The sequence below is a fragment of the Urocitellus parryii genome, chromosome 1 (genome assembly GCF_045843805.1).
Source record: "Urocitellus parryii isolate mUroPar1 chromosome 1, mUroPar1.hap1, whole genome shotgun sequence".
Classification (NCBI taxonomy): Eukaryota; Metazoa; Chordata; class Mammalia; order Rodentia; family Sciuridae; genus Urocitellus; species Urocitellus parryii.
The window spans coordinates 95,967,483-95,992,592 of record NC_135531.1 but is presented as its reverse complement, the minus strand read 5'-3'; the positions used below and the strand labels follow the sequence as shown (position 1 = coordinate 95,992,592).

Here is a 25,110-nt window from a genome sequence, read left to right as displayed (position 1 = left end):
TTCAATCCCCAGTACCCAAAAAAACAAAAAATTCACTAGTCCCTGAATTAGATCATTCTTTTTTAGTAATCTGGGTTGCTGCTTTTTTTTAATATTTATTTTTTAGTTGGACACTATATCTTTATTTTTATTTGGTACTAAGGATTGAACCCAGTGCCTCATGATGGTATGTGAGTGCTTTACCACTGAGCTATAACACCAGCCCCTGGGTTGCTACTTTAGCATACTACATTTATCATATCTATTTCTGAAGTTCCTTCTATTTCCTTATTCAGTTAATGTGTTTTCACAGCATCACTCTGTTATAATTAGTACAGTTTTATACTATTGTATTTTATTGACAGCTTATTCAGTCAAATTTACTGAGGTATCATCTCTATATAGTAATGTGTACAGTTCTATGAACTTGGACATGTATTTGCCTTATAATTGCCACAATCAAGACAGAGAACATTTTCATCATTCCAAAGAAGCTCTGTGAGGTCATCTGTCAGTCTCCTCTCCTCATTTCTAGGCTATGGCAAACTACTGGTATGCAGTCTATCCCCATAGTTTTGTCATTTCTAAAATGTCTTTGAGATATATCCAAGTGGTTACATTCATGTTCATTTATGTTGCTAAATTTAGTAGTCCATTATATCCATTCTCTGGTTGATAAACAGGATTATATCTAGATTTAGATTGCATTCTATAGCTCATTTGCATATAGGGTTTTGTCTAGACATATGTGTTTTCTCATTTTTCTTGAGCAAATAACTAAGGATAGAATTGTTGGGTCATCTGATACAGTAAGTGTGTTTAATTGTATAAGAAACTGCCAAACTTTTTAAAATTGGCCACCAACAATGTATGAGAGTTGCAGGTGCTTTGCATTTTTACTAGCTTTTAGTATCATAGGTTTTGTTTTGTGGTTTTTATGGGTTAGGCATTTTAGTTTTAATTCCTAGTATGTATTCCTAATGGCTTAACGGTAAGCATTTTCTGTGCTTATTTGCCACCTATATATCTTCTTTGGTAAGTGAAGTATATGTCCAAATCTTTTCTGCCCATGTTTTAAAATCAGGTTGTTTTCTTATGATTGAGTCATATTTTTTTATGTTCTAGATATTAGTTCTTTATTAGGTAAGGGTTGTGCATATATTTTCTCCCAGTCTATGGATTGTCTTTATTTCTTAATAGTTTGATACATAGAACAGGTTTTTAATTTTTGTCAAATCTACTTTATCAATTTGAAAATATTTTATTTATTTATTTTTTTATACTGGGGATTGAACCCAGGGGCACACTACCACAGAGCTACACACTACCCCTGCCCCCTTTTTTTTTTAAATCTTTAAAGAGGATCTCACTAAGTTGCTTAGAGCTTCACTAATTTGCCCAGGCTGACCTTGAACTCACAATCCTCTTGCTTCAGACTCCTGAGTTGCTGGGATTACAGGTGTGCACCACTGCGCCTAATGATTTTTTTAATGTTTTGTATTATTTTGTATTACTGCATGAAAATTTACCTCAAACTTAATGATATAGATAGCATAAATTTATTATTTTATAATTTTCAGTGAGTCTGGTGTTTGAGTTATCTGGATCCTCTGTTCAGGATCACATCCGGGTTCTAGATGAGCTTCATTGCTTTCTGAAATTCAGTGTTCCTCTTCTTTTGATTGAGTCAGTTCCTTGTTAATTGTAGAATATATGGTCTGCACTTTTTTTTGCTAGCCATCAACAAGGTTTACTCTCAACTCCTAGAGACTACCCACCATCTCCTCCGAAATAGCCTCCTCCACAACAACATTGCTACAATAGAGTATCTGAACCTCTTTGACTCCTCTTGTCTCTTTTCTCCAAACCCTCATTTAAAGGGCTTCCCCAGTAGGCCAAGCCTACCCACTCTCAAAGGAAAGGACTATATAGGATCATGCATCCTACGGGAAAAGAAAGTGGGAGACTAGCTTATGATTCTGCCTATTACATGATTTGTCCTTTTTTGTCTTAAGAAATTGTTATCTACCTCAACGTTGTGAATGTTTGTTTTCTTCTAGAAGTTTAATAGTTTTATTTTCCATTTAGATCTTTCGTTCATTTCATATATAAATGTATGTGTATGTGAAAGAATACAATCCCAACTGTGTGCGGTGGTATGTGCCTGTCCCAGCTAGTTGAGAGGCAGAGGTGAAAGAATCACTTGAGCCCAGGAGTTGAAGTCGAGCCTTGGCAACATAGTGAGGCTCTGTCTCAAAAAAAAAATTATTTTATGTTTTGTTTTGTTTTACAATCCCTGTCCCTTTTTAAAAAATCTGTTAGATAATGGCAGTTACTTTATAACCACTGTCACTAATTCCAGAATAGTTTCATCATACACCAAAGAAACTCTGAATCTATTAGCATCTCTCCACTTGTTCTCCACAATTTGGCAACTATTAGTCTACTTTCTGTTTTCATGGATTTGCCTGTCCTAGACATTCCATTATTATCAATATAATCATATAATGTGTCCCCTTGTGCTGACTTCATTTAGGAGTCATGATGTTTGCAAATTCATCCATGTTGTTGCGTATGTTTGCACTTCATTCCTACTTATGACTGAATGATAGTCCATTGTATAGATATTTCATTTTGTTTTTTTGTTCATCAATCAATGGACATTTGAGTTGTTTCTACATTTTGGCTGCTGTGATAAACATTTTTCTTAATGCTGTGATAAACATTTTTCTTTTTTTTTTAACTAAATTGTTTGAGATAAAGTACCCCAAGTGCCCTGAAGTATCTCTTCAGTACAATGCATTCTCTTCTATAACCATAGTATATTTATCACACTTAAGAAATTTATTATTGACATAATATTGTTATATAACATGCAACCCATATTCAAATTTCACCAATTTAATTAGTGTTTTTAAACACTTTAAACAATCACCACTTTATTTATTGAAGTGGAATTTACATAGCATAAAATGAACCATTTTAAAGTCAATCATACAATGGCATTTTAGTATATTCATAGTGTTATATAACCACCACATCTCTCTAATTCTCTGTATTTCATCACCCGCAAAGGAAATCCTAGATCTATTAAGCAGTTACTTACCATTCTTCTCTCCCTTGACAAGTACCCATCTATTGTTGTCTGGATATTTCATTTAAGTGGAGTCATACAACATATGACATTTATATCTGGCTTCTTCGCTTAGCATGGTATTTTTGAGGTTCATGCACATTGTAGCATTGTATCAGTAATTCATTCCTTTTTAATAACAGAATAATATTCCATTATAAATACACTTTGCTTATGCATTCATTGATAGACAGTTTCTAACTTTTAGCCATTGTGAATAATGCTGCTATGAACATGCATATATGTGTATTTGAATACCTGTTTTATATGCCTAGGAGTGGATTTGCTAGGTCATATAGCAATTCTTTGTTTAATAGGATGAAAGGATGTGTTGAACCTATAGATGAATTTGGGAAAATATACCAATTTCAGTGTTGCATATTTATTGAAGACTTATTTAGATTGTGAATTTTTCATTAGTGTTTTGCATGTAAATCTTGTTTATATAGTTTAACTGCTTATTTATGGTGTCATTGTTATGGTTCTTCTTACTTCTATTTCTAGTTATTCTAATATATACAAAGAAATATCATTTAGAGAGTGGTGAGAACAAACATCTTTTCCTTATTCCTGGTTCTATGGTTTAATCATTTTATATTTAACCATTAATTATGAAGTTTATTATACATTTTTCATTGATGGACTTTATCAAGTTGAGCAAATTCTCCTTAAAAAAATTTGGCAAGCGTTTTTATCATGAATATGTTTTAAATTTTTTTCAACTGCCGTTATGATTTTTTTTTTAAACGTCCTGAAATCATGGTGTTTCTTAACAGTTGATGTCAGGGATTAATTGGCAGTATTTTTTTCCTGTACTAATGGTTCATAAACTAATGTATGTCATATAATTTCTGCCAACTTATATTTGATGAATGTGTATCTTTTATTAGGTCATAGCACAGCTATCATGTCTTTTTCAGAATTTTATTGGTTTATAAATATCATACTCCACAGAAAGAAATCAGAACTTAGAAAGAAAAATGAGCATGGATGTGGACTATTTAAAAAATTTTTTTGATTCTTTTTAGATATGATGAGAGTAGAATGTATTTTGACATATTATACATGCAAGGAGTATAATTATCCATTCTTGTGGTTGTACATGATGTGGAGTTATACTGGTTGTGTATTTGTATATGAACATAAGAAGGTCATGTGCAATTTATTCTACTGTCTTTCCTGTTTCCATCTCTGCACCCTTCCCTTTATTCCCCTTTGTCTAATCCAATGAACTTCTTTCTATTCTCCTCCCTCTCTTATTGTATATTAACATCTGCATATCAGAACATTCAGCCTTTGGTTTCTTGGGATTGGCTTATTTCACTTAGTGTGATAGGATAAATGCCATAATTTCATTCTTGTTTATTGCTGAATACTATTCCGTTGTGTATATGTACCACGTTTTATTTATCCATTCATCTGTTGAAGGGTACCTAGATTGATTCCATAGCTTAGCAATTATGAATTGAGCTGCTGTGACCATTGATGTGGCCACGTCACTATACTATGCTGATTTTAAGTCCTTTGGGTATATGCTGAGGAGTGGGTAACTTGATCAAATGGTGGTCCCATTCCAAGTTTTCTGAGGAATCTCCAAACTGCTTTCCAGAATTGCACCAATTTGCATTCAGCATGGGCTATTTTTTACATTGTTAGCAAGAAATACTCAAAAGCTATCAGAGTCATGTCAAAATGAAACTTGAAGAAGAAACTCCTTTAGGCCACACTACTTGCCCTAAAGATTAAGATGTATTCTTTTTTATTATTATTATTAGTTGTTCAAAACATCACATAGCTCTTGACATATCATATTTCATACATTTGATTCAAGTGGGTTATGAACTCCCATTTTTACCCCGTATACAGATTGCAGAATCACATCGGTTATACATCCACATTTTTACATACTGCCATACTAGTGACTGTTGTATTCTGCTATCTTTCCTATCCTCTACTATCCCCCTCCCCTCCCCTTCCCTCCCATCTTCTCTCTCTATCCCATCTACTGTAATTCATTTCTCTCCCTTTTTTTCCCCTTTCCCCTCCCTTCCTCTTATATGTAATTTTGTATAATGATGAGGGTCTCCTTCCATTTCCATGCAATTTCCCTTCTCTCTCCCTTTCCCTCCCACCTCTCGTCCCTATTTTATGTTAATCTTCTCATGCTCTTCCTCCCTGCTCTGTTCTTAGTTGCTCTCCTTATATCAAAGAAGACATTTGGCATTTGTTTTTTAGGGATTGGCTAGCTTCACTTAGCATAATCGGCTCTAGTGCCATCCATTTCCCTGCAAGTGTCATGATTTTGTCATTTTTTAGTGCTGAATAATACTCCATTGTGTATAAATGCCACATTTTTTTAATCCATTCATCTATTGAAGGGCATCTAGGATGGTTCCACATTAAATCAAAAAGAAAAACCAGGTCTGGAAGTGTATGGATATTAGAGCACTTGTTTACCATGCACAAGACCATGAGTTCCATCCCCAGCACCACCAAAAAGAAAGGAAAAAAGGAAATGTAAAACAGACTTGCAGAATGAAGACATGATCTGTTCCCCAGTGAAACTGCTGAATTATTTTCTTAAAACAACTATTTAAAACCTGTGGAAATGATCTAAAAGGAAAATAGCAAACAAAAACACATTCAAGAAAATCTACAAAGTTTTAGTGAGAAAAGCAAGTATCTGTGGCCACTAAAAATATTTTTTTAAAAACTGAGGGTGATGATGCATACCTATAATCCCAGCAACTCAGGAGGCAGATGCAGGAGGATTGCAAATTTGAGGCCAGCCTGGACAACATAAAAATACACACATAACATACATTTGTATATATAGATAAACACACACGTGTAATCATTAATGAAATTGCAATGTTACATTAGAAAATATTCACTTAATGCAAAAAAAAAAAACCCACCAGGAATAAAAGTAAAAAACATAAGCCATAGGAAACAAAAAGTAAAACACAACTCCATCAGTTGGAGTGGAATAATTTAATCAAAAGGTAGACTGGATTAACAAAAACAGTTATGTGTTGTTATGGGAGACCCAACTTAGGATTCAGTGAAGCAAATAGATTAAAAGTAAAAGGATGAGAAAAGATACCATGCAGACAACAACCACCAACAAAACTGGAGTGACTAATATTGAACAAAGCAAGACTTCAAACCAAAAATGCCACTCATGTCAGGAGAACATTTTGTAATGATTAAGAATCAGGCAGGTGTAACAATTATAAACATATACACCTGAGTGTATATGTGGCCCCTTCACATATAGTCAAATAGCAAAGCTGACAGTAATGAAGACAGCAATAGTTCAAGAATAAATGCTGAAGGCATCAGGGCTGCTATAAGTAAGTACCACAGACTGGGTGTCTTGAACAATAAAAATTAATTTTCTTATAGTTCTTGTGGCTAAAAGTGCAAGATCAGAGTGTCATCAGAGTTGATTTCTTCTGAAGAAGAGTCTCTCCTTGTTTTGTAGATAACTACCTTCTTCCTGTGTCTTCACTAGGTCTTCCCTTTGTTTGTATCCGTCCTCATTTTCTTTTATAAGGACACCAATCTTATTGAATTAGGACCCACTCTAATGGTCTTACTTTAACTTAATTCTTCAAAGATCCTATCTTCAAATACAGTCATTTTTTATGGTACTGAGTGTTAGAATTTCAACACATAAATTTGAAGGGGACAGAATTCTAACAACCCCCATCATCAGTATTTGTTAGAAGAACTAGACAGAAGAAGAACGAGGAAACAGAAAACTTGAACTTTATAACCTGCTAGACGTAATAGCCATCTGTGGAACACTGTACCCAACAACAACATAATGTACATTCTTTTAAAGTATGTATTTTCCTTGTTAGACCATAAAATCAACCTCAATAAATTCAAAGAATATAACTAATAGAAAATATGGTGTCTGACCATAGTAGAAGTAGACATCCATACAGAAAAATGGGAAACACATAAATATGTGAAAATTAAACAATATACATCTTAATAACCAATGAGTCAAGAAAATCAGAAAAAATCGGGAAATCAAAATTACTTAAAGATGCATGAAAATGAAGCCATAGCACACAAAGCCTTGTGAAATGCAGGGTAATTTGTAGCTGAATGTGCCTATATTAAGAAAGAAGAATCATCTCAAATCTATAATCTTAACCTTCAATCTTAAGACAGTAGAAAGAGAAGAGCAAATTAAAAATAAAGCAAGCAAAAGGAAGGAAATGACAAAGATTGGGGTATAAATTTAAGTACAGAATAGAAAACCCAATAGAGAAAACTAATCAAGCTTAAAACTTATTTGAAAATGATAAACAAAATTAACAAAATTTTAGCCAGATTGACCAAGACAAATTATTAGAAACAGAAATGAGTGAACATTACTACCAACCTTAAAAAATTAATAAAGGAAAACTATCAGCACTTATATGCCAACATATTTGATAACTCAGCTGAAATGGAAAATTCCAAGAAACATACAAACTACCAAGACTGAAGAAATAGACAATCTGAATATACCTTTAACATGTAAAGAAATTGAATGATGAATCCAAAATTACCTCAAAACAAAAGCCCTGACCCACATGTCTTTATTGCTGAATTCTACATAACATTTAAAGAATTAATGCTAATGCTGTATAAAATCTTCCAAGAAACAGAAAAGAACACTTCTTATCTCATTTTTTGATGCTATTGCTATCCTAATGCCAAAATCAGACATTGTGTTGTAAGAAAACAAGACTACAGAGCAAGATCTTTATGAGTATGGATGGAAAAAATCAGCAAACTAAATTTAGCATCATGTAAAAAGACTTATTTACCATAACGAAGTGGAACTTATCCCGGGGATGCAAAGATTTTTTTTTTTTTTTCCTGGTTCTGGGAATTGAATCCAGGAGTACTTAACCACTGAGCCACATCCCTAGACTTTTTTAAATTTTTGAGACAGGGTCTTACTGAGTTGCTTAGGGACTCGCTCAGTTGCTGACACTGCCTTTGAACTTGGGATCTTCCTACCTCAGCCTCCTGAGCCACTGGGATTACAGGTGTGCATTACCATATCTGGCGCAAAGATAATTTAACATCTGATAATTAATTAATGAAATTCATCATATCACTAGAATAAAAAGCAAATTATATGGTCATTTCATTAGACACAAAAAGCACTATACAAAACCCAACACTGTTTTATGACAAGAAGCACCCAACATACTAGGAAGGGTAATGAACTGCTTTAGCCTCACAAAGGGCATTGAAGAAAACCCCGGTTTAAATCATATTTAATGGATGAAAGATCCAACACTTTGTCCTTTATAATGTTAGAAATAAGACAAAATTCTCTTCTTACTTCTTCTATTAAATGTTGTATTGGAAGTTATAGCCAGGGCAGTTAGCCAAGAAAATAAATAAGAAGTATCAAGATTATTAAGAAAAAGGCAAGGGCTGTGGATAGTTAGTATCACAGATGATATGATATAGTATATAGATTATCAGAGAATCCATTAAAATTCCACTAATTGTAGTAATTGGCATAGTTGCAGGTTATAAGATCAATACAAAGAGGTCAGTCATTTGTGTTTCTATATATATGTATATATATATATTTTTTTTAATTTTTGGCCCCAGGGATTGAACCCAGGAGCACTTAACCACTGAGCCACATCCACAGTCCTTTTTATTTTAAGACAGGGTCTCAATAAGTTGCTTAGGACCTTGTCAAATTGCTGAGACTAGCTTTATACTTGAGATCCTCCTGCCTCAGCCTCCCAACCTGCTGGGATTATAGGTGTACACCACCAAACCTGTAATGAAATGAAATTTTTAGAATCCATTCACAATAACAAAAGAATTACAAATAAAACAAACTCTGTAAACTACATAGCCCACTGCTGATAAAAATTAATGAACTAAGTAAATGGGAAAAACATCCCATGTTTGTAGAGCAGAAGACTTAACATTGTTTAGATAGCAAGTGATCTACAGATTCACTTGCAGTTCCTATGAGAATCCCAGCTGATTTTCTTAATGAAATTGGCTTGCTTATTCTAAAATTCACATGGAATTATAAGTGAATTCAGAGCAGCCAAAAGGATCCTGTAAAAGAAAAAGCAAAATAGTATGACTCATGTTTCCTTGTGTTAAAACTTATTACAAAGCAGTTATAACCAAGACACTGGCATAAATATAAACACATAGGTCAATGCAATTGAATTGAGGGTGCAAATATAAGCCCCCACCTTTGAATGTGATACTGGGGATTGAACCTAGGGGATACTTTACCACTGAATGACATCTCCAGCCCTTTGTATTTTTATTTTGAGATAGAGTCCAGGCTGGCCTTGATCTTGCAGTCCTTCTGCCTCAGCCTCTAGAATTGGTGAAATTATAAACTCCTTATATATGACCAGATGCCAATGGGGAAAGAATAATTTTTTCATCAAATGTGTTCCATATAGATGGACGGTGTGTAAAAATATTAAATCGGATCTCAATTCGCACCATGTACAAAAATTAAATTTGAGATGAATCAATGCATGAGCTAAAATTATAACACTGAGAAGAAAACAGGGTTAAATTTTCATGACCTTGAATTTGGAATTTTTTGACATAAAAAGCACAAACAATAAAAGAACTTGAACTTCATCAAAATGAAAAGCTTTGTTCTCCAAAGGATGTCATCAAGTAAGAAAGAAGACCATCTACAAAATTGGAGAAAATATTTGAAAATCATATAATGTGTCTGTATTCATGAGGAATACTGATGGTGTACAAGTCTTTTCTTTTTCATCATCGTTGTTTCATTGTACTTATTTAATTTGGTATCAAGATAATACTTGCCTCAAAAAATTGAAGTGGAAAGTATTGCCTCACACCTGTTCTGTTTTCTGAGAGGTTATTAAATTATTGTTAATTTTTGTTTAATGTTTAGTGTAATTCTCCATTGAAATGTTCTAGGCCAGAAGATTTTCTTTTTAAGATGATTTAAATTATAGATTTAGTTTTAAAAATAGTTTTTAGGAATATCCATGATTTTAGGAGTATTCAGATTGACTATTCTACATTGGTTGAGTTTGGGTAGTATTGGGTCATTAAACAAAAATTAACAAATTGTTGTTCATTGTCCAATTTATAAATGCAAAAATGTTTGTGGTGTTTCCTTAGCCTTTTAATGGCCGCAGAACCTGTAATAATATTCCCCTTTTCATCTCTAATAGTAGTATGTAAGCCTTCTCTCTTTTTATCTTTGTCAGTCTTTCTGGAGATTTATCTGACTTATTTATTTATTCAGAGGCACTTTACTACTGAGCCACAGAGGCACTTTACTACTGAGCCACATCCCTAGCCCCTTTTAAATTGTTTTATTTTGAAATGGTCTCATTAAGTTGCTTAGGGTCTCACTAAATGGCTGAGACTGGCTTTGAACTTGTGATCCTCTTGCCTGCCTCATCCTCCTGAACCACAGGGATTATAGGCCTGTGACATCATACCTGGTTTATTGTTGTTATTGATACACACACACACACACACTTTTTAATTTAATTTTGTTTGTTTATTTTTATGTGGTGCTGAGGATCGAACCTAGTGCCTCACATGTGTGAGGCAAGCGCTTTGCCACTGAGCCACAACCCCAGCCCTGTTGTTGTTATCTTAAACCAGCTTTTTATGTCATGATTTTTCTGTATTTTTTTTCATTTTCTTAATAATCATTTATTTACATAACCAATCTTTATGTATTTGAATTTTCCTTTCTCAAATTGGGATTCCTGGGTCAAATGGATGAATTTAAAAAAAAAAAATAGGGCTTTTTGGGTACCATTTGTCCATAACTTTTTATTTTTATTTCTTGCTTATTTGTACCAGGTAATATAATACTTTTCATATGGTCAAAAATTCAAATGGTGTAAGAGGGTTTGTGTTCAAAAGTATTCCTCATACCCATGCTCAAGTTCTCCCCATTCTTCTGCTCAGAACCAAGTAGCTTTGTCTGTTTCTTGACTCTGCTTTCAAAGCTATTCCCATATGGCTTTCTAAAAAATTGTAGGTCAAAATATTTTATAATCATATCTCTCTGTTCAGAACAGTTTCTGTTTTCTCCCCCCCTCATTCCCAGGGCAAGTCATGTTCAAGATGAAGTTTGAAAGATAAAGAGAATTTTTAATAGACACAAAAGGATAACATAGTGGAAGACTCTAGTATGGGGGTTATGAAACTGCTATATTTGTGAATATTTTTATGGGAACACAGCCTTGCTCATTCATTTATATATTGTCTATGGGTGCTTTCATGCTACAGTTGCAGAGCTGAGAAATGAGAACAGGCCACATAGACTGCAAAACCTAAGATATTTACTATTTTGCTACTTATAGAAAGTTTGCTGATCCCTGCATGTGGATAGGATTTAGGTAGGAAAGCATTATTGGTAATTGTTGGGGAAATGAAAATGAAATATTCATTATAATAGGGGGCAGTCATTAATAGCAGAGTGGCTAAAGAGAAAGTTAGCCTTAAAGGAATACAGTGGGGAGACCATTATCATGGAGACCAGGCAAAGGACCATTCCAGGCTAGGTGGTAGTAGTTCAGTAAGGAACAGAAGTGGCTTGTCCTAAACCATGTTTTTCTTATCTTTCCCTCACTAGCCAAAAAGGATCAGGAAGGTGGAGAAGAAAAGAAATCTGTACAAAAGAAAAAAGTAAAAGAGTTAAAGGTGTTGGATTCAAAGACGGCCCAGAATCTCTGTGAGTAACTGTGATCCCAACTATTTGAAATGTGAAGGAATTCTTCTAAGAACTTAATTCTCTTGAGTTTAAGTTCTCTCAATATGATATACCCATTTCTGGAGTTCCTGCTGTGTGCCAGGCATTGCATAGTGGATTTCCCATTGGCGCCACTGAATCCCATTGGCACCACTGCAAGATTGATAAATATATGGTTTTATGTCATTATAGAGCTAATAAGAACTCTGAGGGTCTGAGATTTGAACCTCAGTCTCTCTTGTTTCTATGTGATGGGCAATCTATTAGGCATATACTAAGCATGTTTTCCAGAGATAAAAGGTTGTATATTCCATAAAACACAGTCTTGTAAAGGTAGAAAGGCAAATAATAACAATAGCATAGATTAATAAATGTTGTCATAGAAGAATGCTAAAGTGCTTATGAGAGAACTAGGAAAGGGGATATCCAAATCAAGTTGAGGGAGTACTGGAGGGCAGAAATCTTGAAGTAGTACCTCTCAAGGAAGTATTACTTAAATTTATTTGAAAGAACTGTTAAGAAGGGTGAGGAATGGCTTGTTTCAGGAGAGGGATTAGCCTATGTGAAGGCACATTGGCATGAGAGAACATTGAGTTCAAGAACTGCAAGTAGTTGAATCTACCTGAGAAAAGCTATGGAGCTGTGAAAGTTATTAAAGAGTTTTTAAACAAGAAATAGAGTGTTACAACTGTAATTTTTAGGAAGGCCCTTAGGCGGTAATTTTTTCTTTCTTTCTTTCTTTCTTTTTTTTTTTTTTTTTTTAAGGCTGAATTGCTGGGTAGGAAAAGACTGGGCAGAGAGATAAGTTATGTTATTGCTTTAAACTAGGTAAGAGGTGATCAGGGCCTGAAACTAAGATAGTGAGAATCAAAAAGAAGTCACAAGATAGTAAGAAGACAGAATTAATGGAACTCAATTGTTGACAGAGGGGATAAAGATGGTGTTTTTTGAGTTTAGATCACTCTATGAAAAGTGTTATCATTTACTGAAATAAGCAGATTCACCAAGAACAGATTCTCTTTTGGGGGGGGAGCATGGCTAGTGGATATAGTGAGAGGTGGCAGGGTAGAATCTTACATAGAGTACAGGTTCAATGTTATCTTTTCATTTGCTTTGTGAAGACAGAATAAGTAAAATTTGTGAAAAGACAATTATATTTTCAGAATGCTATAAAGTGAAAGAGAATTTGGTAGAGAGGAACACTGGGTCAGGAAAGATTTTTTTTTCCCTGCAAGATAGGAGAGACTTGACTATGTATGTGTGCTGAAGGACAAGGACCTTAGGGCCACCTCTTTTGTGGAAGCTTGAGGAAAGAATGCATACCTGGGGTATGTGTATATATGTGTATACATGCATGTATATGAGCATATGCTAATAACTTTACAGAAGTGTTGTCACAGTTTTCTTGTAGCTGATTCCAAAATAGTGCTTTCCAAAGCCTTTTCTAGTCTGGCTGTAACTGAGAGTCCGCCATCTTCTTTCTTTTTTGCAGTACTAGGGATTGAATCCAGGATGCTCTGCCACTGAGCTACATTCCTATCCTTTTTTATTTTGAAACAAGAGTCTTGCTAAATTACCATAATGGCCTTGAACTTTCAATCTTCCTGCCTCAACCTCCTGAGTAGCTGTGGTTTCTGGTGTGCACCATCATGCCTACCCCAATGTTCAGTTTTTAAGTGCCATGAAAAGGCTGGGCAAGGAATTTGGCCAACGTCTTCAGTTTTTCTTAGCAAGAGAAGTAAGGTCTTAGAACAAATGGGGAAGTGGTGGGACTGTTAGGAGAATGGGTATATTTTGGAGGAACTGCCAAAAGGAATGGGAACATGGGGAAGTAAGGACATGCAGAAAGGGATTGCTAAGCAACACTGAAGCTCCAGCTGTCACTGGTGCCCCTGCAAATGCATGGACTTTTATCTGCATCAGCCCAAGTAAGAGTAGAGAAAGGAGATAGCTGGATTAACTAGACTCTGCAAGAATGCAGGCAGCAAGAGAATAGTAGAAGCAGCAGTAATGGGAGTAATTGTAGACAGTAGTGAAGTGATATGCTATACTATAAGGTCTCGGTCAAATAGAGAAGGCAGATTGGAACTGACACACTCAAAAATGGATCAATTGTCAGAAGGTTAGAATGTGCTCCTGATAAGTTTGAAGAGTCAGAGATTAGAAAGTGAGCATACTAGAAGGGAAGGATTTGTTTGTTAGAAAGAGGGACAGTTTAACAATCAGAGCAGGTCATGGCAATGACAGTTTTGAAGATGGAGTCCTGGGAGTCCACTAAAATAGAGTGGGGTGAAATACTTTGTATGTATATAAAATAGATCAAGAGACTTCCTGTGTGAGCAAAGGCAGGAAAAATCATAATGTTTATAGAATGTGGTGCATCATGGCTGGTGTGTGACATAAATGTGGAGAATGATGAGAGAATGCTTTAGACACTGAACTCTGGAGCTGGGTTTTAACTGTAAGGGCAGAGTGACTTTCAAAGAGCCTTCTTGGGGAGATTATACAGCATAGGCTTGCAGAATGGGTTAGAAGGGAGAGGAGACTGAGAACATGTCTTATCTCATTTTCTGGCAGCAATCTTTTTGGGTTCCTTCCGCATGCCCTATCAAGAGATTAAGAATGTCATCCTGGAGGTGAATGAGGCTGTTCTTACGGAATCTATGATCCAGGTAAGGAGCAAGGTTGTCTTATAGGAGCTGGCTCTTCTGCATAACTGGACATCAGCCTCACCTCTTCCCTCCTTAGCTGAGGAAGCTCATCCTCTAGCATCATAGACTTTAAATGCTAGCTTTGGAAAAGCTGCCATTTTTCTGATGGTCAAGTTATTTTGGCATATTTATCAGAAGTCCTGCCATTTTGCTAGCTGCTCCCAACCTCCTATAGCCCCGTGTTTCCTTTTGTAGTGGTCCTTGGGCAGAGTCTGGGACTGACAAAAGAGTAAGTCATTTAGACTCAAGTTGTCAACTGATTTCCCTTACAAAGAGACATCCGTTTCTCTCTTTCAGAACCTCATTAAGCAAATGCCAGAGCCAGAGCAGTTAAAAATGCTATCTGAACTGAAGGATGAATATGATGATCTGGCAGAGTCAGAGCAGTTTGGTGTGGTGGTGAGTAAGGCCTGGGGCATTCTGTTCTTTTCCCATTCCCTTATTCCCCTCTGATCTAGAGAATAGCCTAAACCCTTGCTCTTAGCTATTGCCTGTTTTGAGCCTATCTTTCATTCTCTCATCTCTCTATTCTGGAATTCATCTTCCCAGAGGAGGCTTTGCCTCTTTTTCTGACTTCTCTGTTTATATGAGCTATAATGAAATTGCTTGGGCTGGGGATGTGGCTCAAGTGGTAGCGCGCTCACCTAGCATGTATGGGGTTCTGGGTTTAATTCTCAGCACCACTTAAAAATAAAGACATTGTGTCCACCTAAAACTAAAAAAAAATAAATTAATTTAAAAAAAAAGAAAAGAAATTGCTTGTCTTTCCCACTAGATGGGCACAGTGCCCCGCCTGCGGCCTCGCCTCAATGCCATTCTCTTCAAGCTGCAATTCAGTGAGCAAGTGGAGAATATTAAGCCAGAGATTGTTTCTGTCACTGCCGCATGTGAGGAATTACGCAAGAGTGAGAGCTTCTCTAGCCTCCTGGAGATAACCCTCCTTGTTGGAAACTATATGAATGCTGGCTCCAGGAATGCTGGAGCTTTTGGTTTCAACATCAGCTTCCTGTGCAAGGTAAGTCATGGGTTAGAGCAGGACAACAGAGGGATGGCTACAGGCCTCTGTGGAGCCCAGTGTCGCCTGAAATAGTCTTGGGCAAGTCAATACTAATGATTTCTCCTCTCACCCCTAGCTTCGAGACACGAAATCCACAGATCAAAAGATGACATTGTTGCACTTCTTGGCTGAGTTGTGTGAGAATGACTATCCTGATGTCCTCAAGTTCCCAGATGAGCTTGCTCATGTGGAGAAAGCCAGCCGAGGTGAGGCAGATTGGAGCAAAGCCAAAAGGTGGTTCCAAGCCCCAGCAGTCTGCTGGGAGAGAAAAATAAGACACAGTGTAGATTTTAGATCATTTTCTGTGCAGACTATTTTAAATGTGAATGGGGGAAGGTTTAGACACAGTGTCTAAGCCACAAGGGAGGAGCATAAGGCTGAAGAGAGGTCTCCATGTGTAAAAATGGAAGAGCTCTTTCCCTTTCTGGGAAAACAGAAACACCAAAATAACAGGAGAGGCAGGAGTTTTCAGTCTAGGTCCATATTTGTTGTCATTCAGAAAGCAGACTGGATTAACAAACCTCATGCTTCACTCTCCTGGGAGTAGGTAAAGCATTCAGTGGAAATGGGACAGAATTCTGCCCTGCTTCTATATTTTTACATATGTCTCCCATCCTCCCAAACTCGGTTTTCTAAAATAAATTAAACCTAGATCTCAGAGGATTTTGTGGATTTTTTTAAAATCAAATGAAGTCTGCCTTCTGATCTTAGTACCATATACCTTGTGGAGGCTGGAAAACCAATTATCAAATAATTGTGGTCTAGATGCAAAAAGGAAAAGTAAATGTGTGAAATAACTAGAGGAGAGTACATAGAGAAGAAAAATAATTAAGTACCAGAATGTGTCAGTAGGAAAGGTGAAAGCTAAGAGGTCTTGAGGCTGAAATTACCAACAAGCTCTTGCTGTCTTTTTGTTTCCTGTAGTTTCTGCTGAAAACTTGCAAAAGAACCTAGATCAGATGAAGAAACAGATTTCTGATGTGGAACGTGATGTTCAGAATTTTCCAGCTGCCACAGATGAAAAAGATAAGTTTGTTGAAAAAATGACTATATCCTTTCCTGAAAGAAAAAAGTTGCTCCCTAGGAAGGGGGTGGGGGGGACCACTTCCCCAAGGGGACAACAGGATAAATGTGGCTGCATTCAATTTTTCTTTAAAACAATTTTTTTTCCAGCCTGGCATGGTGGTGCATGGTTGTAGTTCCAGAGGCTCAGGAGGCGGAGGCAGGAGGACCACAAGTTCTCAGGCCCAGCACAGTGATGCATGCCTGTAATCCCAGTGGCTTGGGAGGCTGAGTCAAGAGGATCATGGGTTCAAAGCCAGCCTCAGCAACAGTGAGGCACTAAGCAACTCAGTGAGATCCTGTCTCTAAATAAAAATACAAAATAGGGCTGGGGATGTGGCTCAGTGGTTGAGTGCCCCTGAGTTCGATCCCCAGTACCAAAAAAGAAAAGCCAGCCTCAGCAACTTAGCAAAACACTCAAAAGGGTTAGGAATGTGGCTCAGTGGTTAATCACCGCTGGGTTCAGAAATTTTTTTTTGGTTAAGTACATAGCTCTTGAAGTATTTTTATTGTGGAACTGAAAGCAAACCATTGCTACAGAACTTCTTTCTGATTTTCACCTCATGAATTTATTTTAAACAAATCTCTTTTGCATTGGTTTTTGTGCTTAATATTTGCTGTGTTTCCACGTAGTATATGCAAAACAGTCTCTTTTTAAATTATCACCTCCTATTCTCTAGGTGTACCGAAGTTTATGATTTCTTCTATTTGGATATTTAGTTGTTTCTGGTTTTTCCCTGTCATAAACAGTGCTGTGTTGAACATCCTTATGCATGCCAGTATGCATCTTCTAGTAATTATCTGGGCTAGAGGAGTGAGTCTGCTTATTGGTCTTGATCCTTTACTCCTTGGCTGCACAGCTTTGTAAAGGATGCACAGGAACAATATAACAAGCTGCGGATGATGCACTCTAACATGGAGACCCTCTATAAGGAGCTAGGCGACTATTTCATCTTTGACCCCAAAAAGTTGTCTGTGGAAGAATTCTTCATGGATCTGCACAACTTCAGAAATATGTTTGTGGTGAGCAAGGACTACATGCTGACTTTACACAGGTTTCATGTTGGTTGGTGGTGGGTATACATATGTTTGAATCCCCCTGTCCTGCAGCAAGCAGTAAAGGAGAACCAAAAACGACGGGAGACAGAAGAAAAGATGCGACGAGCAAAACTAGCCAAAGAGAAGGCAGAGAAAGAGCGGCTAGAGAAGCAGCAGAAGAGAGAGCAACTCATAGACATGAATGCAGGTAAGAAGCACAGAAGGGGCTGATGGATTGAGAGAACAACATTTAGTATGTTTCTCTATCTAGAATCTAGAGGCAGATGAGAATAGTTTAGGTCTGAGCTTAACTTATAGCAAATTATTTTGGTAACCTTCTTCCTCCTAGTTCCTGATGCTAAACTTTAAACCCAGTTCAGTTATGTGTACATTCCAGTTCTCTGTGTGAAAATCTCTTGCCTCTCCTTTGCTGGTTCTTGCATTATGTTTCATCTCCCCAGGGATTTTAGTATTGCTGTTACACATACTCATTCCTTCTGCTCAGCCAAAGCTTCCTCTGGCTTGTTCTCATTCCCTCCACTTAATCTTGTTTTTGTTTTTTTTTTTTTTTCCCAAAAATATTTTCCTCAGTCTCCCTACACTTTTCTAATTGTGGCTGTCCTCCCTTTCTGCTTATTTTACTAAGTATTGTGTTGCTATGATATCATAAATGGATTGAACTTCTGGAAGGGGGCGGGAATCTGGCTACCCTTTTCTTTCTGCAGCAGAATCTCTATTTCACGACCAGAACCATGTCTTTGTTGAAACATATGGTCTCAATTACTGGCCCTCTGTTTCCTGTCTCTGCTTCTTTCCTGCCGTGGATTCCCTACTCCCTTCCCCCATGGGCAGCAGAAATACAGCATATGTTGTTCATGGCATTAAGCTGAACCTGAGGGGCCATGAGCATTCTGGAAATGAAGTGGTCCTCAGGTCTGCCAAGTCTGAAGAATCCGAGTGCTTTACTGAGCACAGGCGATAAAGCCTACTCTTCAGAGATTTTCCTTTATATTTTTCTGGAAAGCAATTCCCTTGTCCTTACCTCAGATATATATATATATAAGCCACAAACTGCTCCAGTAAATACTATTATAGGCCACCTGAGTATTCTTCACCTTTTTTCCCATTCTCCCTGAACCTCCAAGGTTTTTCCTCCTAGGAACTGGTTAGGACAAAATGGGGGAAGGTTGAGTCCAGGTAACAGGATGAGAGTTGCTCTGGACCAACAGGTGGCGTAGTGGACCTTGCCCTGTTTCTAGAACCTGGGTCAAACAAATGAGGTTAGAATGTAGGTCATCTGCACTGCTGATGTTCAGACAGCAGATGGCGCTGGGAGCAGTGAGCCCTAGTCTTGGAGCTGGCAGCCAACCCCACTCCTTGGGATTTCACAGTTTTAGATTTCACTATCCTGAGCTGTTGCCATGGAAACCGAGCCTGGCTGGAACAAGGATTCTACATTAACTCTTCGTTTTCCAGCCAATCCACTCCTCTTAGATGCAGGGCGGCTTCAGGAAGAAATAGCCACTGGAGGCAGTACTTGAATGAAATATGCTCTTGATCAGTGGTCTCTCTTCATTTAGTCTTGCTTTGAGACCTGAACCAGTCTCTCTGTGAGATGAGATGTTTGTATAAATTGGAGTGAAACACTTTAGGGTAGAGCTGGGGTGATATAATTGTCTATTAATTTCACTATTGCTGTCTCTGTACTTACCCTGCTCTTGAAGTTGGGCAATTTGATAATTCTGTGTGCTAGTCCTGATTAGGTGGGGAGAATGGAACTGCAGGGAAATATTCCAGGGTTTGCAATGAATAAATAGCAGGCAATGAAATCTTTTGTTTTGCCATTTTTAAACAGACACAAGTAAACACAGGCCTGTGACTGTTGAGGTGGAGCCTTCCTTGTCTGTTGTGAACTTTTAGCCACTACAAAAGAGGGGATTCCAAGCAATAGCCAAAAAAATGCATTTCATGTGGAACTTGTCATTTGCCATGTTCCTCTGGCTGAAGAGTTTTACAACTGTATCTTTGTTCATGACAGAGGGTGATGAGACAGGTGTGATGGATAGTCTTCTAGAAGCCCTGCAATCAGGTGCAGCATTCCGACGGAAGAGAGGACCCCGTCAGGGTAAGTAAACAAAATGGAACCCATCCTGAAGTGGGTGAGGCCTTTATGTTCAAGGTCCTGCTAGTCTTGGGCTAAAGAGCAGATGTGGTGCTGTATAAGTTTAGGAATTTCCCAACATCCCAGCATTGAGAGTGGATTATCTAGTGCTCTTCCTCCCACATTAGAAATACTGATATCAGAGAGACTGACAGCAAATCAATTACATTTGACTATTCTTGCATTTCTCCCATTCTTGAAGCAGAAATTTGGAACAAGGGCACCATGCTTCAGGACACAGGGATTTGAGTGAGAATTTGTGAATATGAAAAATAATTGACCCTATGGGCTGGGTTACAGCTAAATGGAAGAGCATTTGCCTAGCATGTGTAAGGCCATGGGTTTAGTTCCTAGCACTGCAAAAAAAAAAAAAATTTTTTTTTTTACCTAAATACAAAACTACATTTGATATGGATTAAAATATATAAAGAAAAAAAATAACTCACACTTCACAAGAAGAAGACAGAAAAAGAACTAATATAGGAAGTATAATATCCTAGAGTGGGAAAGTGAGGCATCATTGTCCTCATTTGTAAGACTATAGAGGACTACCTAATTAAAAGATTACCCTGTGTCTAGGAACTGCGTTTTCCTTGGGTGCAGTTAGAGTCTGCTATCCTTGCCCTCCCCACATTCATGCAACCTCCTCTCACATGTAAAAGATTTAAATTAGACTGAACCAGATCCTATAAAAAGAATATATTATAGAGATGAAAGGACAAATGATTCAGTTATTAGTCTGGTGAAGGAATAATGAATAGGTTTCCTGTGAGGGTCACTGAATAACTAAGAAACTTTTTTTGGTGTGTGGTGCCCAGGGCCTCATGCATGCTAGGCAAATGCTCCACCACTGAGTTATACCCCCACTCCCAAGAGACTAGTTCAAAAGAAAGTATGGCCAAGGCTGCCCCTCATGTGAGGTTGATCTGCACCTTTATGTCTAGTGAAGTCCCTCTGGGGCTAGGAGTGATGACTTCTTTGTCAGGTTGAAAAAGAATCAGAGTTACAGAAAATGCATCATCAAAGATTTGTACTTCTGAGGGATGAAAGGTGTGTTCTCTGTTCACTGGTGTACTTTGTAGGCCCATTTGATAGGAGCTGCACTTTTTTCTTTTCTTTTTTTTTTTTTTTTTTTGTTATAGGTGGACACAATGTCTTTATTTTACTTTATGTGGTACTGAGGATTGAACCCAGCACCTCATGCATGCTAGGAGAGTGCTCTACCTCTGAGCCCCAGCCCCAGGAGCTTCACTTTTTTACAAAGAGTTATGTGGCTAACTTTGGCCAGTGCTTAGCTATTAATATGCTGATGTCTGTAGGCCTATAGTAACTGTCACAGCCTGAAAAAATGATATAAGGATCAAGGGTACAGAACATACCAGCCCACATAAAGTCATTTTCCTGGCCTGAATGTCTTAGATTATTATGAGTTTTATATGTGATAGCCGGCTGCCTGTTTCTACCCAGACTGGAAGGGAAATTCTCTTGGACGGCTCTTCTATATGACTTTAAAACCTTCCCTAGGGCTGGGGATGTGGCTCAAGCGGTAGCGCGCTCGCCTGGCATGCGTGCGGCCCGGGTTCGATCCTCAGCACCACATACCAACAAAGATGTTGTGTCTGCCGAGAACTAAAAAATAAATATTAAAAATTCTCTCTAAATAAATAAATAAATAAATAAATAAATAAATAAAACCTTCCCTAAACAGAAGAGTCATTAGTTACATCTTATCCATTTTATGGCATTCTCTGAGTAAAGCCTCTCTAACTGGGAGGAAAAATAGATATGAAGGGCTTAGAACTCTGGGCTTCTAAGAACATTTAGTCTTGTGAATAGGCATTTAGGTAGAGAGTACAGCTGGTAGTACTTTTGTACGAGACCATTCCTACCACTGTATAAGGTGATATGACTATACATTAAGCATTAGGCCTAATAGAAATACCTTGCTTCTCATTTACATGTCTTCCTCAACCCTCTCAGCCAAGTGCCTGTCTGTATCAGATTTTGTTGGGGAATTCCCTTTTAAAGGTCTTCCTGTAGAACTATACTAGAATCCCAGATGCTTCCTATACACAAGCAGCCAGACATCAGTGGCTTCCCTCTGCTGGGGAGGTCCCATTCTCTACTTCTTTCCAAGTGGGAAGTCAGGACTCAACAGGCAGAGGAAGCAGAGACTTTGTCAGAACCTAACATTTCAGCAGAGGACCTGAATTAGTCAAAGTACTATCTCCCAGAGAAAGAGGGAATAGGAGACTTATGCTAGGAGTGAAATTGCTAAGAGCCAAAAACCAAAAAAAAAAAAAAAAAAAAAAAAAAAAGCACTGTCAAGCATATCTGCATCAGAGTCCTTTCCCAGTGAGGCAGCTGTCCCTATTCAAAGACACTGGCCTTTTCCCTAGAATTTAAAGGAATGTTGAATTCTTCCGGTCTCTAGAGACATGATGAAGTGTCCAGAATACAAAGACCCATTGAGGAGTTGGGAGAGGAGAGTTACTATCATAGGACTGGTTCATTAAAAGCAACATGTAAACTGCTATGATCTGCAGGGTGTGGGAGAACAATGGCTTGAGTGTCAAGGGGAAGAATCCATGTGATTGTATTACAGCTACTATTTTAGGCTCATGATTGAGTCAGCTTTTGGCCTTAATGACTCAAGTTTATTTCCACAGCTGAATTGTAGTCTCTTATACACAGGCCATTTGCTTACTGAGATGTAAGTCAAGGGAAGAAACAAATTCATTTCTCTCTCCCTTTTATTCCCTCTCCCATTTCCCAGTTTCCCTACAGGCTTCACCTATACCAATAGAACCTTAGTGCTGGGAAAATTCTGAAGAGTCTTCATGGTTATTATCTAACCTGCTCATAGGTGAAAGGAATTAGGGCCCAGATATGCATAGCTATCTAAAGATAGAGCCCACCTAGATCCATAGCTCACTTTTGTGATTCCAAGTCCAGGGCTGTTTCCACTAAGCCTGCATGAATGGACAGGAGATGACCATGACCCCTCTGTATGGGCTAGAAATGCTATTTCAAATGGTCTCTAGCAAGAAGAGTTCTGGACATGATGAGATTTCTTCAGGAGCTTTTCTGATGATTGCCTGACTAGAGAAGGTTGGTAAGAGTGTTCCTGAACCACCACTATTCTTTCCCATCTTTTGTAAAAATAGGACAGGAAGTATAATTAGAGTTTTAGACAGTAATGAGTTATTTAGGATGGTAATGGTTGCTCCATCTGTCCTAGTTTCCTCTTCCCTAAGGAAGCTTATTAACAAGAGCACTTCCTCTTTAGTAGTAGTTTTGAGCCTATGTTTTATAAAGTTCTTTTTCCAAGTCATTAGCTTTTTTCTAGTTCAGCTATACTTCTAGTGCCATATGGTTAATTTTACTGATGTTTTTATCCTAGCTCACCCCTAACTTCTAGGAATCCAACCTAAGAAAGCTTTGACAAGTATCTTAAGATTATTCCTTTGCCCCACAGTCTGCAAGACCATTCTCTTATGAGTTAATCATCCTGCCACATCCCATCAAATCAAAATGGTGACCTGGTTCTGTGGCTACTTTTTAGCCTTTTTTTTAATATTTATTTTTTAGTTTGAAGTGGACACAATATCTTTGTTTTACATTTATATGGTGCTGAGGATTTAACTCGGTCCTCAAGCATGCTAGGCAAGCACTCTACCACTGAGCCACAACCCCAGCCTTACCTTTCAGTCTTAACAAGTACTTAAGTTTGGAAAAGAAGGGGAGAGGGCTGGGCTTGTGGCTCAGAGCACTCACCTAGTACATGCCAGGTGCTGGGTTTGATCCTCAGCACCACATAAAAATAAATAAATAAAGTAAAGGTATTGTGTCCAACTCAACTATATTAAAAAAAAAAAAAGGAGAGAGGTCATTTTTTCTTGATTGTTCTAACTACTTAGTATAATGGTGGCAGTGGAAACCAGAATGCCTAGGTTCTGTTGATTCTGTTGCCAGTTTCAACAAGAGCTTTCCCATTTCCATCCTCAAAATTTAAAAGGAAAATTTGCTCTTCTCCCTACCCACCATCTGTTCCTGGTTCTTATAAAATACATTAGAAATTCCCAGAGTCTAGAAAAATCCTAAAACACTATTATTAGGTACAAGTGTCGTCTTAGTTTAAAGGAAGAAGCCAATTAAAGCAGCAGCTTCAGACTTGCCACACTGGAACTCTAACTTTGTGTGGCACAGGACAGGTATCCCCAAAAGCCAGTGTTCTTTTTCCCAGGTTCTAGAAGCAGAAATTATTTCAACTCACAAACCAGACATACACTGAAGTCACACTGGGCATATACTGGAGAGAGAGACACACACACATAGTTGCAGTACTGCTAGAGATTGAATTCAAAGAGCAATATAGTGATCTCAGAACCATCACCTTTTTGGACATGAGAAGTGGGATCCTAGGTAAGAATGAAAACTAAGCCAGTCTGAGGAAGATTTTCCTGAGGAGGAGAGACTGAGCAGGAAAGTGGGAGAAGCATGCACAGAATAGAGCCATAGAATCAAGTGGGCTCCTTTTACTCACCTGTCAGATGTTAACACAACAGTTTGTATTCATAATTCAAGTGAGTGCTTGGTAAAACCTCCGGAGTTTAGGTCTCATATCTCTGATCTGCAACAAGATAAGTCCTTATGGCTATCAGTCAGGGGCTTCACGATTCTTTCTCCTCTTGGTAGATGACCCCTTATGTTCCTGGGAGGAGGAGGAGGAGGAGGAGGAGGAGGAGGAGGAGACCTATAAGTTGGTAATCTGTGGGCATGCTGTGTGCTCCCTGCCTGACCTGTGGGTAGCCTCTGCAGGCAGGAAAACAGTGGCTCTGGGTCATGGCTCTGCAGTGAGGCTGACACGCTTCCAACACAGTGAAGACTTTGGGCTCTCTGATTTCATTTGGCTTCTGCCTACCTAAAGCTTTTTGCTGCTCCAGAGGAGGCATTTTGTTCCCTGGCTCTTCTGAACTGTTCTTCCTGCTCATGTCCACAGCTGTGCCAGTCTTGCAGCTCTCATTTAGGAGCACTCAGCCTTTTCATCCACTCCTGCTTCTTTAAGGCTTAGGCATTGCTTTCTCTACTATACTTTCCTGGGTCCCCAGAAAGTCATATTCTTTATTTTTTCCCCCTTAATTTAATTGAGCTATAATTCACGTAACTAAAATTCGCCTTCACTGGATTTTAATATCACAA

General features: G+C 37.8%; 1 protein-coding gene across 2 annotated transcripts in view; it reads left to right on the top strand.

Moving 5' to 3' along the window:
• Diaph1 (diaphanous related formin 1) overlaps nt 1–25,110 on the top strand; it is a 94,238-nt gene that overhangs the window by 66,931 nt on the left and 2,197 nt on the right. The window contains exons 19-28 of one of the 2 annotated variants that reach the window (XM_026384333.2): nt 11,763–11,861; nt 14,457–14,551; nt 14,888–14,989; nt 15,366–15,605; nt 15,724–15,853; nt 16,572–16,696; nt 17,568–17,732; nt 17,820–17,955; nt 19,786–19,872; nt 24,607–24,674. In XM_026384333.2, the coding sequence (XP_026240118.2) occupies nt 11,763–11,861; nt 14,457–14,551; nt 14,888–14,989; nt 15,366–15,605; nt 15,724–15,853; nt 16,572–16,696; nt 17,568–17,732; nt 17,820–17,955; nt 19,786–19,872; nt 24,607–24,674 (1,247 nt within the window). The remainder of the gene's footprint in view (nt 1–11,762; nt 11,862–14,456; nt 14,552–14,887; nt 14,990–15,365; nt 15,606–15,723; nt 15,854–16,571; nt 16,697–17,567; nt 17,733–17,819; nt 17,956–19,785; nt 19,873–24,606; nt 24,675–25,110) is intronic. The other variant, XM_026384335.2, reaches the window with a different exon arrangement.